The sequence below is a fragment of the Phragmites australis genome, chromosome 2 (genome assembly GCF_958298935.1).
Source record: "Phragmites australis chromosome 2, lpPhrAust1.1, whole genome shotgun sequence".
NCBI classification, from domain to species: Eukaryota; Viridiplantae; Streptophyta; class Magnoliopsida; order Poales; family Poaceae; genus Phragmites; species Phragmites australis.
Window position 1 is genome coordinate 198,423 of NC_084922.1, and position 15,068 is coordinate 213,490.

The 15,068-nt window shown below is 39.9% G+C and overlaps 2 protein-coding genes across 3 annotated transcripts; one reads left to right on the forward strand and one right to left on the reverse strand.

Moving 5' to 3' along the window:
* Positions 1-538: 538 nt before the first annotated feature.
* LOC133891811 (probable folate-biopterin transporter 4) lies at positions 539-5,179 on the forward strand. Of its 2 annotated transcripts, none has more exons than XM_062332570.1 (7): positions 539-712; positions 1,399-1,526; positions 2,267-2,488; positions 2,575-3,027; positions 3,117-3,314; positions 3,759-3,896; positions 4,618-5,179. In XM_062332570.1, the coding sequence occupies exons 1-7, from the start codon at positions 617-619 to the stop codon at positions 4,877-4,879; spliced, it is 1,497 nt and encodes a 498-aa protein (XP_062188554.1). In that variant the 5' UTR covers positions 539-616; the 3' UTR covers positions 4,880-5,179. The 2 variants fall into 2 exon arrangements, with proteins under 2 accessions (XP_062188554.1, XP_062188555.1); XM_062332571.1 differs by having other exon boundaries at positions 575-712; positions 1,407-1,526.
* A 199-nt stretch (positions 5,180-5,378) lies between these two features.
* LOC133891802 (kinesin-like protein KIN-14A) lies at positions 5,379-11,901 on the reverse strand. The gene is made up of 18 exons (XM_062332563.1): positions 11,778-11,901; positions 11,037-11,323; positions 10,718-10,961; positions 10,439-10,521; positions 10,260-10,322; positions 9,870-9,932; positions 9,677-9,758; positions 9,496-9,591; positions 9,253-9,423; positions 9,072-9,178; positions 8,794-8,971; positions 8,533-8,695; positions 8,182-8,432; positions 7,738-7,901; positions 7,158-7,454; positions 6,768-7,075; positions 6,507-6,685; positions 5,379-5,864 (listed from the first exon to the last, which is right to left on the reverse strand). Exons 1-18 carry the CDS (start codon positions 11,842-11,844, stop codon positions 5,791-5,793), a joined length of 2,877 nt encoding a protein of 958 aa, XP_062188547.1. The 5' UTR covers positions 11,845-11,901; the 3' UTR covers positions 5,379-5,790.
* Positions 11,902-15,068: the final 3,167 nt, after the last annotated feature.

Consider the following 15,068-nt stretch of genomic DNA (forward strand, 5'->3'; position numbering starts at 1 on the left):
CGATGTTATCGTGCAATTTGATTCTTATGTTCATGATCCTATGAGTGAGTGCTGTCTCACTTGCTCGATTTTACCAATAAATGCAAAGAAAATTCAAGACGGTTCGTATCAACTGAAACAATTATCTTCTTGTTGTTTTCAAGAAAAAGGAAAAACTCAGTGTTTTCCGTTCTTCCAGTTTCATAACTATACTTATTGAGTATTTTTACTCACATTTATGTTTTATTTGATTTTTAGATATTTCTACTCGCGACATGTTTGGAAGGAAAAATAGCATCACGTAGTTGCAATGATCACACTTAAATCACTTTATAATTGTATTCATAACCCTTTAACACCGTACTTAGATATTTTGATCAATTCGCAGTTTTTGGTGTAATATAACGAGTCTATGAGATATTTCGAGTACTAGTTTTAAACTGCCATATTTACTTTCCGTTTATAAGTATCCTACATATAATGAATACATTTTTCTTATTTAAGAAAGTAGTAAATACAGGAGAAATTTTGACAAATGTTTTTATAATTTTAGAACTTATTAGGTTTTGATGAGAGTCGGTGACGATCCCGGATTCACCTTCCTTGCCAGCCGTCCTTCCTTTCTCCTCTCCTCGCCATGGCGGTGGCGGGGCCAGGGTGCTGGGCGGGCCGGATGAGGGCGGCGTTCGGGGCCGCCTTCCTCTGCCTCGTCTGCTTCATCTACTTCATCCAGGTCTCTGCCAGTTTCCATCTTCTTCTGGGGAACATTTCTCCTGACCGCCACTTGCCTAATTACACGGCGGTTAATTTGTTGGATCTGGTCCCTCCTGGAGCTTATTTCGGATCCATTTTTGCGTACCAAATCAGACACGACTCTTTCAATGTTACTCCAACCTGAATCTGCTTTTCGCCCTCTTTCAATGGGGGCGGAAAAAACCTACCTTTTTTTCAACAAGAACGAACTTTGGCGATCATTAGGACTGCAGTATATGTGCAGCGATTCTTCAACTTCTGAAATTCAGATACGGGAATATTTATTTTACATAGATAATCTGCAATTTTGTGAAACTATCAAGTGTTATACAAGTTCTTGCTTTGGGCTGTAATGTCTTGAGACAACTTGATGTGCTTCATCAGCATTCATCAGTGGTATGTCAAAAGCCTTAGCTTGTGATGTGGGGGAGGGAATTGAATTTTCTCCTTCATACCGTGGGTACTATTGCCATGCTTTGCTGATTTCTCATATCTATAGCATGTCTAGTTAGTTGTAAATTCCTTGTTTCAATCAATCAATACCTTCAAAGATAAACAGGAGCCAATCTGTAAATATAAAGGAGCCAGCTTTATACATGTACTCACATTATATTTTCTGAAAAAAGGTGTTCTGCTAAATTTTAATTCATATTCTTCAATTTTTAGGGTTTCAGGTCTTTTGCCTGGACTGCTGTCTCGTACCAAATGAAGGACATTATGAAGCTATCCCCCTCAGCATCGCAGTTTTTGGTCTCCCTCGCATATTTCCCTTGGAGCATAAAACCTATATATGGGTATGGTTCCCTTGTGTCTGCTGCTTTTCCGTTACTGTGAATTGTGGAACTTATCAACAATTCGACCATGATTTAGTGAATTGGATTAACATGTATGCTACATTTGACATACTTGCAAAATCTGCTAAGAATTTTTTCTTGGGGGGATGGGGGGGGGGGCAATTGCTTTATTGCTTTGCTCCTGATGCATGCATATCCATCCGTAATATGTGGCATATGGGCCTGGGCATTAAGGCATTCTGTGGTTGTAGCACATAGACCTGTGTAAAATGAAACTGATAATCATTTTCTTCATTACCTTCTTTGTCCAATAATATACAACTCTTTGTGCAAGACAGTCTCCAATAAGAAATCTTGTCCATCAACTTTTATAGTGGAGTATCAGGTTACTAAAAATATTATATTTTGGAGGTGATGCTTGAAACAAATCTTATGGTACTATTCTCATGTGAACTATCTAACTAGTTTTGTATATATTTGCAGTCAAAGTTAAGGAAGTCTCACTCTCAAAATTTTAAAACGTCATATATATCTTAACAGAGGGAATAATTTTCATGATCAATTTTGTCTTAATACTTCCTGTCTGCAGAGTTGCACTGCTTCTTGACACTATTTGCTCATTACTGAAAAACGCATATATATGCCTTGATGCATGCATAAGTGCATTCAATCCAATGTATTTCGTGTTTCTCAGTAAAATCCTACTGATTTTTACCGATGTACCAATTGTTTCTGCACAGGATTTTGTCAGACTGCATTCCAATTAAGCAGAGGAAGCGTATACCCTATTTGATCATTTCTAGTTGTCTTTCACTATTTCCATGGCTTATCCTTGGGTTATCAGAAACTTTAAGGAGCTCAAGCAATTTCCTTACTGCCTTGCTCATAGTACAGAATTTGGGATCTGCCATGGCAGATGTTGTTATAGATGCAATGGTTGCGGAAGCAGTTCGATCAGCAGGGTAAGTTTCTTGGTGTATCTTGTGTCACTATTTGTCATGTACTATGGAGTACTGGCACTCAAAAACCTTACTAATTCTCTTTTCAGGCCTGAATTTGCTGGTGATCTACAGTCATTATCATGGTCTTCGATGTCTTTAGGGGGGATTTTTGGAAGCTTATTGGGAGGATATGCGTTATCCAATCTTCCGATACATGTTATATATGTTATTTTCTCAGCCCTCCCGTTCTTTCAACTAGTTTCCTGCATTTTTGTTGAGGATTCTCCAAAAGGATTCCAGAGTGCGGTTGATGAACATAAGTATGTAGATGATCAAAGTGTTGTTAGTGCCTTTGCTGAAAAGGGCTCTAGTGAATCATTTAGATATGAGGGCACTAGAAGGCGAAAGGGATCTCATAAAACTAATAAAAAGAGACCATTGTTGAAACGAACTGAGGCTAATGAGAAACACAATAGATCAATTAATTCATGGCCATGTTTGTCTCTGAGATCAGCCTTCTTTAGTTTGTGCACAGTTTTTAAGCAGCCAACCATTTTGCGGTAACCAACTATTCTTTTGTTTTGTTTCCTCCAATGTTTACCCCTACTTTTACGAAGATATAATTGGTAATCTTGTTTTTTTAATCCAGACCTATGGCATGGTTTTTCTTTTCAAAAGTAACAATTCCAAATATCTCCACAGTTATGTTCTATTATCAAACAGAGATGCTGCATCTGGATGCATCCTTTCTAGGGACTGCACGTGTGATTGGATGGTTCAGTCTAATGCTTGGCACATATATCTACAACCACTATTTTAAGCACAAGAAGCTCAGGAATATTCTTGTGTAAGCTATTCGCTGAAGTTATTTCTTTTATCTGAATGTTATCTGTTAAGTCGCCATATCCATACGCATTATTGGCACAAAGTTGGTACCTCTTTTTTTTTAAGGACAATTTTCAGATGAATCGGTCCAAATGAACCTTACTCTCAGGGGCAAAAATATTTCATTACTAAGTGCTGCACCACGGTCCATTTTCCTTCCCCTGCTTACTCTAGTTTCCATCTCCATTAATTTATATTCAGTCATATTTTGGCCAGTGTTCTGGGCCTTCTGGCTCAAATTAGCAGGTTTGGTAAACACACGAGGTTTGATAATTTTTTTGATTAATTGCTCCTGTTCCAAGACACTGTTACAACTATTGGAAGTCAATGGCCACAATAAATTTATACACAACTACTTGAAGATGTTATATCTTCTACTTTAACATTTTCTGTTTGAATTTTCCAGGTTTGCCCATGTTGGTCTTGCCATAGTTAGCCTACTGGACATTATTTTGGTGTCACGATTACATGTTCAGTATGGAATTGCCGATAAGTACATGGTGCTGTGGAGTTCTGCCTTGGCTGATGCAATCAAACAGTTCAAGTATGCCCTCTAGCTACCATTTCTTGGACCTGCTTGACTTTTAGTGTCTGTAAACTAGTTTGAGATGGGTATCTGCTGTTAGACCTGAATGAGTTTTGACTTGATCTTAGACTGACTAATCGTGCATTTGAATTGATTGAATATTTAGTATCACTCAAACTAGGCTAGGCACTGGTATAAAACTTGTTTGTTTCCACCTCGAACTGGACAACAAAGGACGTACCTGTACTATCTAGTTTCTTTTATAGGGTTGAATGTTAATCAAGTGGAAAACCCATGAATTGGTCATTGCTTGCTGAACCTATGCCACTAATAAGGAAATTGGTCAGTTTATACCCATGATCAGAAATAATTATCTGGTTAGTAGTCCAGATTATAGGCTTGGCTAAACACGCATTTTACTTCCTGTACCACGCGGCACACAGAAAGCAAAACACAAAATATTAATTATGCTTGAAGATGAAAAATCTTCTCAACATATCTACACTGAACTGAGTAAAATTGTATCAGTGGCGCAAATGATTGACTGATTGTCTCTTTTCCATACCAACTCAACACCTCATAAGAAACATTTTCCTTAAGATTCTTTCATGCTAGGTTTGGCTACATCCTAGAATCATGATTGGTTTTGAATTACAATAGATACAACACAGCTGACTTTTAAGCATCCAGTTTATCCTTCCGCATACGCATTTCTGACAAGAATATTTTCATTTGGCAGGATGATGCCGTTCTTAATCCTCTCAGGACAGCTTTGCCCACCTGGGATTGAGGGCACGCTGTTTGCTCTGTTCATGTCCATCAACAACCTTGGCTCGACACTAGGTTCATTCCTGGGGGCTGCTCTGGTGTCAGCTTTGAACATCTCAACGGCACAGTTTGACAATCTTGCTGTCGGTTTGGGTGTACAGCTGATTGGTACCCTCTTACCGATTGGGTTGCTATTTCTGATCCCGAAGGAAGTTACAGGACTGGCATCATAGATTGAGGGGTGTGGGCCTGATCATACCATTTTATTTCCCGGAATGGTATGTGTGCTCTGATCCGAATTCTGCTCATACATGAAATACTTAAAGGAAGCAAATTAAAACTAGTTGGAAGGTAGACAGTTTTATTTGGGCATTAGCATTACCAAGCGGTGAGCAAAGGAAAATTCATGTTTGTTACCTGTGTAGAAAATGTACCAGCGAGAACATGCACAGAAGAGAAAGTGACATTACTGACGAAATAATCTCATCTCTGGATGATGATGTCTTGGTTTTAATTTCCTTCGCCGCATCATATACCTAATTGTGTGACACTTGTTCCAAAATGGTCTGCGCGTACACTTCAAGCCAATTATATTGTTGAGTACATATGCGTTTGCATACTCATGATGCTGCAAATCCGTATTGAGTATGCTTTTGGAGAATTTTTTCGAAACAGAAATGCCAAAACTCAGGCTGTTTTGCATATACTCCATCAAAGAAAGGGTAAAAAAAAAAAAGGACTGTTCTCAGCCAATTTCATTAGAGAAGTGGAAAATGTTAATCTCAGAAGTGCTCATGTAATGAAATTCAAGTAGCACATGTTGCTAGCGACCCTACCAGACGTGACTGTATTTTCGCTGCTCAATTATTCAGTTGAACCACCTGTGCAGTTTCTCTAGAAGATCCAACAAGTGAATACACATCAGAAATTCAGAATACAACACACACAAGGGCCTGTTTTACCGATTCCAATTGATACAACCTCTAGAAACATGTTTCAGTCGTTACAAAGAATGTAACCACCCAAGCCAACTTCCTTTGTTTTTAGCATGAGAAAATATAGTTGACTGATGACATGAAAGAATGTATCAGTTTTGGACAGCTCTGCTTCAAGTCAAAATTTTCTGACGAGTTTCGCTTCAGATTCACAGCCATCTTTTCACCTTTATCGCTGAATTCACCGGCGGTGGTGTTTTGGCACCTCTTTTATCGTTTGAACCTGCCAATGATGCACAAACTCTTTCTGTAGAAACTAGAAAGGAAGGACCAGACAAAGCATCCTTTATAGCAACAGAGGAACATCACGATCTAGAGCACAACAAATCAGATCTGTATTCATCGTCACAAATTTGTTTCCCAATTAATGCGTTCTTAAGAATGTAGTCAAAGAACAAATAAAATCTACTTCGAAGCATCAACTAGGATCTAACAGTACATGCAAGGATACATCTACAGGCTTATGGGCATTCAAAAGAATCCTGGATGTTGATGATTTCTAGGAGTTTATCAGGCATTACTCTATCCAAGGGAGCAATTAGCAAACAGGTAAAGGGTGCTGGTATTGTAAGTAAAGGATCGGTTAAGTAAGAATGGAGAATTCAGATTGACCTTGTTCAGGCCATGGGATCCAGGAGAATGGCAGTGGTTTGTATTTGCTGGCAGCACATGCACTGGTTTGGCTATTTCTTATACCTTCCATCAAATGACAAGATGATGGTTACGGTTCGGTTAATTCATCCTGATACAAGGAACCCTAACCATAAAACCGACTTGACCAGTATGCGAGAGAAACCCACATTGTTATAATTTCAAGGATGTAAACATAATAGCATAATGGAGTTTTCTTGATCGGAGAACTTACTTATATCCGACCTTCCTCCAAGGGAGGATCTGTGTGACATAGTTGAGGGCGGTGGTGGGAGACCTGCCAATGACTGTCTCCTCCATAACCTAACATCAGCTATAACTGGGGATGCAATATCATGGCATGCGTTCCTAGTGATTTTAGCTGGAGTCCCTTGTGCTGAATGTTGATTATTCCTGCAAAGTTGTAGAAACAGCAACAAAAGCTTTTATCATCTGTAACATGTACTACAAGAAAAACATGCATCCTAGGGCATACCTTCTTTCAGAGCCATGAATCATTCTCCCTATGCTGCTCTGAATTGACTTCCTTAAATGTGATCCTTTCTTCGTTGCATTACTTGTCATTATTTTCCCCGATTTCGCAGTTGTAGAAGGGTCATGAGCGCGACTCACTTCAGTGCTCATGTTCTTTGACCTGCAAGGTGTTCTCTCTGGAGTATGTAATCCTGATTGCTTAATCATATTATAAGCATCAGGGGGTAGTTGACAAAATCCCACTGTATCAACTGTAGAAATTATCTTCTCGTTCTCTCTGACAGGATCTTCAGGGAAAGTTGCTGACATCTTTTATCACAATGGGCAAGAAAGAAAAAGGATCAGCTGCCACGGCATTGAATAATATGAAGTGATTAAGAGCAAGATGCACCTGTATTATTGATTTGTGGCGCTTGGTGTGATGGAAGCCAACAGAGCTGCATTCTTTGTCATGGGTTACCCCCTGATCTTCGGTGAAACTCATCGTTGAACTAGGCGATTTTGGAGTCTTTCCTTCTGGCATTCTGGCTTTACCAGAACTAGCATTCTCTAAGCTTAACCTCTGTGACCTCGGAGGGGTGTGATCCAGTAGTTTCTTTGTTCTCTCACTCGTTATTGTGTTCTCCTTGAGTTTAAGTGATGTTTTTTCCAACTCTTTGCTTGCCAATGCCTTTTTCAGAGTGTCTACCTGAAAAAAGAAAGGCTAACTATTACAGACCCTTTTTCAGCTTGTAGAACACATCCGTAAAGTCAGAATGAAACAGCGGAAATTCAACGTATATGAATGTCACAAAGATAAATGTAAATTATTTTGGAAAAAATAACAATATTCAATCCAATGTTTTACTCAAAAGATATAATGACCAAAGCAGAAAATAACAATATTCAATCCAATGTTCCAGTGCAATAGCGCGAAAAGATGATTACATCATATTTTTTTATCACTGGATTGTAGCTAACCTGAAATTTACCTGTTCTTTAAGCTCTCTTATTTCTCCGCTTTCTTTGTTTGCATGCGCAGTTCCAAGTTCTACAGTAGAAGCCCTTTGAGCAAATTTCAATGTACTAAGAGATTCTGCATAAGATTCTGCCTCCGGACTTATGTGAGCAAACATAAGTGTCTTCGCATTTCCCCCTATCATTGGTATTGCAAAAGGAAATACATAGAGATTAGGGAGGTTACAGATCCATATATAGCTTCCATGTGAAAAAAGTTGCATTTGGGAGTTTTATTCTACTCGAACAATAAACAAATGGCATCACTGGCATATTAAGGCATGATTAAGTCATGGGGCTTATATTGTGACGCTAATGATGGGCCAGAGATGTAAACCATCAGAAACGACCAACCAATTAGTAGTAAATTAATGCATGCCAGATTGCAAGAACATTTTCAAAAATGCAACCGAACGTACCTAATGAACTCTGTAGCAGTTGGGTGAGTTTGCTATTTCTGTAAGGAATGTGAGAATTCTTCAGAGCTAATGCGTTGATAACATCTCCAAGGCAGGAAAGTGACTTGTTAATATGCTGAGCCTCCTTCAATCTTTCTCCTGTGGCTTCTGACCTATCAACCCTTTCACTTCCTGCAAGATCTACCAAATGCAAACTGCTACGGCTCACATTGCCAGATATGTCCTTCCCATTTACATGGACAGTTAAGATACTGCAAGAAAGCATCAAAAGTCAATTGCAGCAAACAATGAAAGGACGACAAACTGTAAATATCACTAGATAGTAGCCTCAGGATAATGCTGGTGCAAAACCTGTGGGAACGACTGCTCCTGTGGTTCATTGCTGTTGAACCAGAAGCTCGGTGCTTTTCGCCCAACTGCATTAAATTGATAACGTCATAAGGGGACTGCACAGGGCAGATCTTTGCATCTGGAAGGTTCAACAGACCATTGTTTGAGGAAGCCCTTATATCTAATGTGAAATCAATGTCAGGAACTAACACAACAACAACAAAAATGGATAATAATAATATGGCATGAGTAACAAGAATAACACGTAAGGTGTGAAAGGATATTTTGTGCTTGAAGTGTCCTCACTTAGAAGATCACGAACTTGTTCGTTGTAAATTTCAACCATCTGCACCCGTATATCATACTTCACATCTTCCCTAGAAGTTGATATATCGAAGAGATCATTCAATGCCAAGTAATTGATTCCAAAATCCTTAGGCAACCCACCAGATGGACCACACTAACCACCAATATACAGAGAAAGAAGAGTCATTGGATGTGATCAAATATAATCCCAGGAAACTAAGGAGTTCATATATAAAATATGATTTCCTTCATACCATTGTATGGGTTTTGCCAGAACCTGTCTGCCCATAAGCAAAGATGCATACATTATATCCATCCATGACAGATCTAATCAACGGTTGTGTCTCCTTGTACACCTCATCTGCCAAGTCGAGCATGATAATGTAAAAAATAAAAACTAAAGACAGATGTATCCAACTACAATTTAGATTTTACCTTGAGTAGTTGTCGGCCCAAAAACTTGGTTGAACTGGAAGATTTTACACGTACTTTGTGGTTTAAATGGATCACAGACCATTACTGAGCCATCATTTCCAATATGGTCAATTGAAGAAATAGACTCCGAATTAAGAAGTGGCCTTATCCGGCAGAGGACTCGGATATTTCCTACAAAAGTGCTATCGGAAATCATTCGTACAATAACATCACTGAAAAACAGTGAAATAGACCATGGGATACCTCGCAGTTCTTGAAGCATGTTATACAAGTTTCTGTTTTCTTTTACAGCTTGGTTATAACCAAGAGCAGCTTTGGAAAGCTCTTGGATATTGTCACCTGTAAATATTAAGTTGCAGAGTTAAACCAGATGTCATTTACTTGGAGCACCGAGAGAATGTTACGCCTAGTGCAAACTGTGTACCTAATTTCGTTATGTCATCTTGGAATTGGGTCTGCAAAGACCTGAAGTCAACTTTAACATCTTGAAACATTTTCTTGAGCTCCTGCAAAAAAATAAGCTGTGTCATTACCGAGTGCCGACCAAAAGAAACCTCAAATTGATAATATTGACAATAAAACTTGAATATAAGACTGCAGGCAGTATGATATCTCACTGAAAGTTCTGTTTCATGTGCTTGCAAGAGCCGTTGTCTTTCCTCAATTTGTGAGTTAGAACACTACAAGCATAATGGAACTTCATCAGAAAAGTGCTGGGAAAAAATTTAAATTTCGATGAAGCACCATGATTATTTGTAAACAAAATAAAAAATTGTTATGTTCCTGTATTTCTTGAGCACCAGTATTTATTCTGCATCTTGGATATGAAGTAAACAACCTGCAACTTTGTACTTTGGTTACCAAACAAAAAGAAACTTATGGATATAATACGAAGAGCTTGTATCACTGGTAAAAATCACACAGCAAAGCCAATTCCTCTAACCTTACTGATAAATACAAAAAACACACGTGCAATTTCCCCATTAAAGATGACTGCAAAACTGTACCTCAATTCTCTGAGTTGACTTTTTTGTAAGCTCTCCTGGAGAAAGAAACTGAAGGTGCTTGAACTGCATAGCAGGCATTGTTTCGTGATGTGAATAGCCTTAACTACAGCACTGGTGCAGGACACAGACAGTGCAGTATATTTGAAAACCAAGGACTAATTTATTTTTTGAGTAAGCACCTTTTTCAGAACTTCTTGGTCAAAATTTTCTTTATGACTCAAGATGCAATCAAGAATAACTTTCTGAAGTTTCTCCATTGCCTCTGCAAATGCAAAGTCTGTAAATTTGAATCAAGTCGCTAGTGACTATGCTAATGTGTACAGCATAATATTGACAGCACAATTAGTTGCAAATCAACGAAAAGCAGCATCAGCACAAGGTGACAAGAGTGAATTATCAATCAGCAATTATTTAGGGAAAAAGTGTATCATGCATACCAAGAAAAATTGCGCACAAACCTTGATCCACATTTTGAAATGGTTGTCTGTCAGCATCAGCTTCTGCCAAGTCTAGACGCTTTTGGAAGGATGAAGGTCCCAAAGCAACATTTTCAGACTGAACCAGTGACGAACGCGTTGCAAGAGGTGATTTCATGTACTTGAGAGGCACATTGGCTCTGCCGCCTTGCTTCCACTCATGGTAAGACTTCAATGAAATGACACAGTCGACAATCTTGCCCACCGAAGCAACATCCAGATTGTCCTGCAGAAGCAACCCAGTTTGCAGTGAGAAAGTTTCCCTCCATCAACATTAACTTGGTGAACAAAGTTAGCCAACCTTTTCTAAATCAGAGGCCTCAAAAGTCGGTAGCTTCAGCTTTTGGACAGCAACTAAGAAGTTGCGGATGTTCTCGAAATACTGAAACGCAGTGGATGGCTGGCTATCGCAGGGGGCATTTGCAACAACCTTGGGCACAGCACCCTGTTGTACCCTGTTAATTGCCTTGCATAGGATAATGCCATTTCTTAGAGCAGCAACAAATTGTTGGTCCGACGGGCAAGGGGGCAAGCCGAAGGAGCCCACCATGGTCTCAAGCCAGGCCGCTGCCTGATGCCGCCTCCATGCTTGAAGAGAGTAAGAAACAAGAATAAGCAAGAGAATGTTACAAAAGCAGAATGGCATTCTTGTACTGGAAACTTAACTCATTCGTAGCATTGCTGACGCGGATTAAATTTTGTAATACCATGAAGCAAAACTATCATAATATATATATGTATATTTGTGGATACATTGCCCTGGAATCGATCGAAGAATCAGAATAAAACAAATTAAGACAAGACATCAGATCGCCTACTAGCGATACGTACGATTGGGGCCTGGAGCGGCTCTAATAATTCTCATCTTGGCAGCTAAATACTCTTCCGCTCAAGTTACAGGGATCGTCCCGAGTCCCACCCCAAAGGACAGCAGGCATCTAAAACCCCAACGAACCCCTCAAGGCAAGGGGGATCGGAATGGATCAACCCTGAAGATGGATCGATAAATAAACCCTGGAAAGGAAGGGGGCTAGATCTGTACCGGCCTCCTCCGCCTTCTGCGACGAGAGGCGGCCGTCACGGAAAGACACTCGCGGCGGCTCCGCCATGCTTGCTCCTGCCTTGCCTTGGGAGGAAGAGGAAGAGGGAGAGGGAGAGGAGGCTCCCGTCCCGGTGGTTTGAATTCCAAGTGTGGCCAGGCCGAGGCCTTTAAAATGCCATGGGGTGGGATCGGACGGGTGGAGGCGGCTCCGGCTTACTGGTGGGACCCGGCAGTGTGGGGCCACAAGCCAGCCACACTGGGTGGAGGCTCTGCAAGTGCTCAACTCGGCAACAAGCATTCTCATCGGTTGCTACCAGAACTCGCCTCATTTCATTTCAGGATCAAACTCTTTGAATCCATGGGATAACAAATATGTAGAAATTCTTAATACATTACTCACATGGCCAAGTCACCCTAGCTACTCTCATTTATTAATGATCATGAATAAGGTCTTCATTCTCCTTGTTAAACATTAATAATTTAACCACAAACCAATAACCCATTACAGTGCAGATGATATCATCTTAAATCTTTGAATCCATGAAATGTACAGTATGTACATTTTGACATAGAAGTTTTAGAGTAACAAATCGGGTCTCTCACGAAGAAGCACACCGCCTCAATAGAAACAACAAAGGAGGAGGGAAGCCGGCACCTACCTAACTGCGACCTACAGCTAACAAATATTGGTAGAAGTCCTCTCTAATCTTAACAGCCACATCCATAGCCAGATTGCTTGTATTTTTGAAGATTCTTGTGTTTCTCTCCTTCCAAATGTTCTATCATAGGGCGATCACGAGTCCGTCGAAATAATTTCTTTGCCGTTTGTCAATCTTCCTTGCGGCGGCACACCACCAACCGGATAGTGTGTGAAACTGGTCCATCTCTGGCAAGTTGCTAAGCTGCATCGAGTTTAGGAGATGCGACCATACCTCTTTTAGGAACACGCAATCTTTACAAAGATGTGTCGGGGTTTCATCTTCTTGGTCGCAGAGGCGACAAGTTTGATTATGAAGCCATTCTCTTTTTGCCAAATTATCTATGGTCAGAATCTTTTTCTTAAGGAGAATCCACGCGAAGGTCTTACATTTTGGTTGCACTTTAGCTTTCCATACAGCTTTCATGTTGATTTTTGTCGTTGTTCTATGGAATTGAGCCTTGTGTTCCGTGTATTGGTTGTTTGTCGTCCATCTCCAGGTGATTTGGTTAGCCGCATCCTGCGCAAGGTTAACTTGTTAGATATGCTCCTAGAGTTATGTTAACTGTAATAGCTTTTTCGGCGTGATGATTTCGTCCAGGTAAGATAACCATTGATAATTGTGAAGACCTTGTTTTACACAGAAGTGCTTCCTCCTTGATTTGGAAAAGATTAAAGGGTTGGTGCCATCCCATTAATCCAACTAAAGTTCCAGAAGTAGGTTTTCTCACCATGTCCCACTACCATTATTGTAGATGCATGAAAGAGATCATAGCCTGTCTAGTCACATGGTAAAGGAAGCTATTTCCAAGGGCGATCGTCGTCCTGTCATTGAAACCAAAGCTAACGGAGGCGCAAAGCCCTTGCAAATCTCTGAAGATCAATAACACCTAAACCTCCTATCTCTTTTGGTTTGGTTACGGTTGCCCAATTCACTAGGCAATGGTCGGTACAGACCTTATCAGGCTCTTCTCCCTTCCATAAAAAACTTCGTCGAATACGATCGATCTTCTTTTGGAACCATTTATGCAAAAGAAGAATTGTAAGATGGTAAGTTGTTTGCGAGGAGAGAACAAATTCGACTAGATCTCTCATCCTGCGACCGAGAAGAGCCTTCCTTGCCGGCCTAGTAGCTTGTTTCCGACCTTGTCTATTAGGGGTTGAACATTGACTTTTCTTAACCATCTTGTGTAGAGGTAGTCTTAGGTACTTACAAGGGAAAGTTTCAATTTTCCCTAGGAAGTCAACTGTTATATCATCCATATTGATGTCGCCGCAACGGATTGGGTAGATTCCCATTTTTGTAAGATTTATTATGAGCCCTAAGCATTTGCCAAAAGCATTCAAGATCATACAAAGGGTGTGGATCTCTTCCCTATCCAGGTTGGTGAGGATTATGGCGTCATCTGCATAAAGGGAGCAGCATAAGCAAGCTGCTCTTGGTAAGATTGGTTTGAGAATGTTAGCTCGAGTTGCCTCAGTGATGAGTCTATGTAGGGGGTCGATAGCTAGGATAAATAGCATTGGTGACAAAGGATCTCCTTACCGTAAGCCCCTGGCATGTCGGAAAGCAGGACTTGAGATCCCATTTAGCATAACCCTTGAGGAGGAGGTCGCCAGGATTGCAGAGACACAATTCCTCCATCTTGGGACAAAACCAAACACTTGTAGAACTTCTATCAAGAAAGTCCAACTAACAGAATCAAAAGCTTTTGAAATATCCAGCTTGACAAAAAGTGCTAGTTGTTTAGCTTTGTGTAACTCTTTGATCGCATTTTGAATGTACAGAAAGTTGTCATGTATCATATTCTAAATGATATACTAATTTCAACGAGCACTCAAGTGGTAAAGAGTACGATAAAATTCTTCGAATATAGCACAACATCCACCCAGGCAATATTCTCAATATGATTGAGTTAGATACTTTCTTATTCGATCACATGAGTCCAATATTATTTTTTAGACAATTTGGTCCAACATGTTCATTGTAGTGAACTAAATTAATTTTCTTATCATTTTTCCTTCTGGAAACCTAGGGCTAACATGAATGTGCCATTGGTTCAATTCCCCATTCACCAATTGCATCTGATACAGGATCCATTCTCCACATGACAGAGTTCACAAGTCTTTACAGGAACAAGATGGAAGCTAATCAATGTGCTGGGCAGTTCTCAGTTTCTTGTTTTACTACCAGTTATGCAAACAGCTATACAAGGAACCAGGATGAAACCAAGCAGAAACCTTGTATGCAATCCTGAGGAGAACTTATATTATGCGTTCGCGGAAATGTGGTCATTTCTTAGGCCATCTTTAACCATTTTTGCTTTATTTCATTTTCTTTCTGATTCTTTTACCTGTTTTCATTCTTTTTATTTTCCTTCATCACCAACAACTTCATTTCGAAAAAATTCGTAAAGGGAAATGAGAGAGAATTCTGTTATTTCGAATGACATTCGAAATATTTTTATGAAGGGAATTGTGAAAAAAACCGTTGGAGCGATGAAGAGAACGAAAATATTTTTATGAAGAAATTCTAGATCGCGGAGGGAATCTGTTAAGCATGATCTTAGAGTCACATCAGGCATCAGCATGCG

Bases quoted from the DNA above. Each gene is read 5' to 3' on its own strand.
- LOC133891811 (XM_062332570.1), top strand. From the start codon at position 617: ATGGCGGTGGCGGGGCCAGGGTGCTGGGCGGGCCGGATGAGGGCGGCG. The intron at 713-1,398 runs GTCTCTGCCAGT...TTCAATTTTTAG, and splicing joins GCTTCATCTACTTCATCCAG to GGTTTCAGGTCTTTTGCCTG. The intron at 2,489-2,574 runs GTAAGTTTCTTG...TTCTCTTTTCAG, and splicing joins GAAGCAGTTCGATCAGCAGG to GCCTGAATTTGCTGGTGATC.
- LOC133891802 (XM_062332563.1), bottom strand. From the start codon at position 11,844: ATGGCGGAGCCGCCGCGAGTGTCTTTCCGTGACGGCCGCCTCTCGTCG. The intron at 10,962-11,036 runs GTTGGCTAACTT...TTGCTTCTGCAG, and splicing joins AGGCCTCTGATTTAGAAAAG to GACAATCTGGATGTTGCTTC. The intron at 10,522-10,717 runs GTTTGTGCGCAA...TTGCATTTGCAG, and splicing joins ATTTCAAAATGTGGATCAAG to AGGCAATGGAGAAACTTCAG.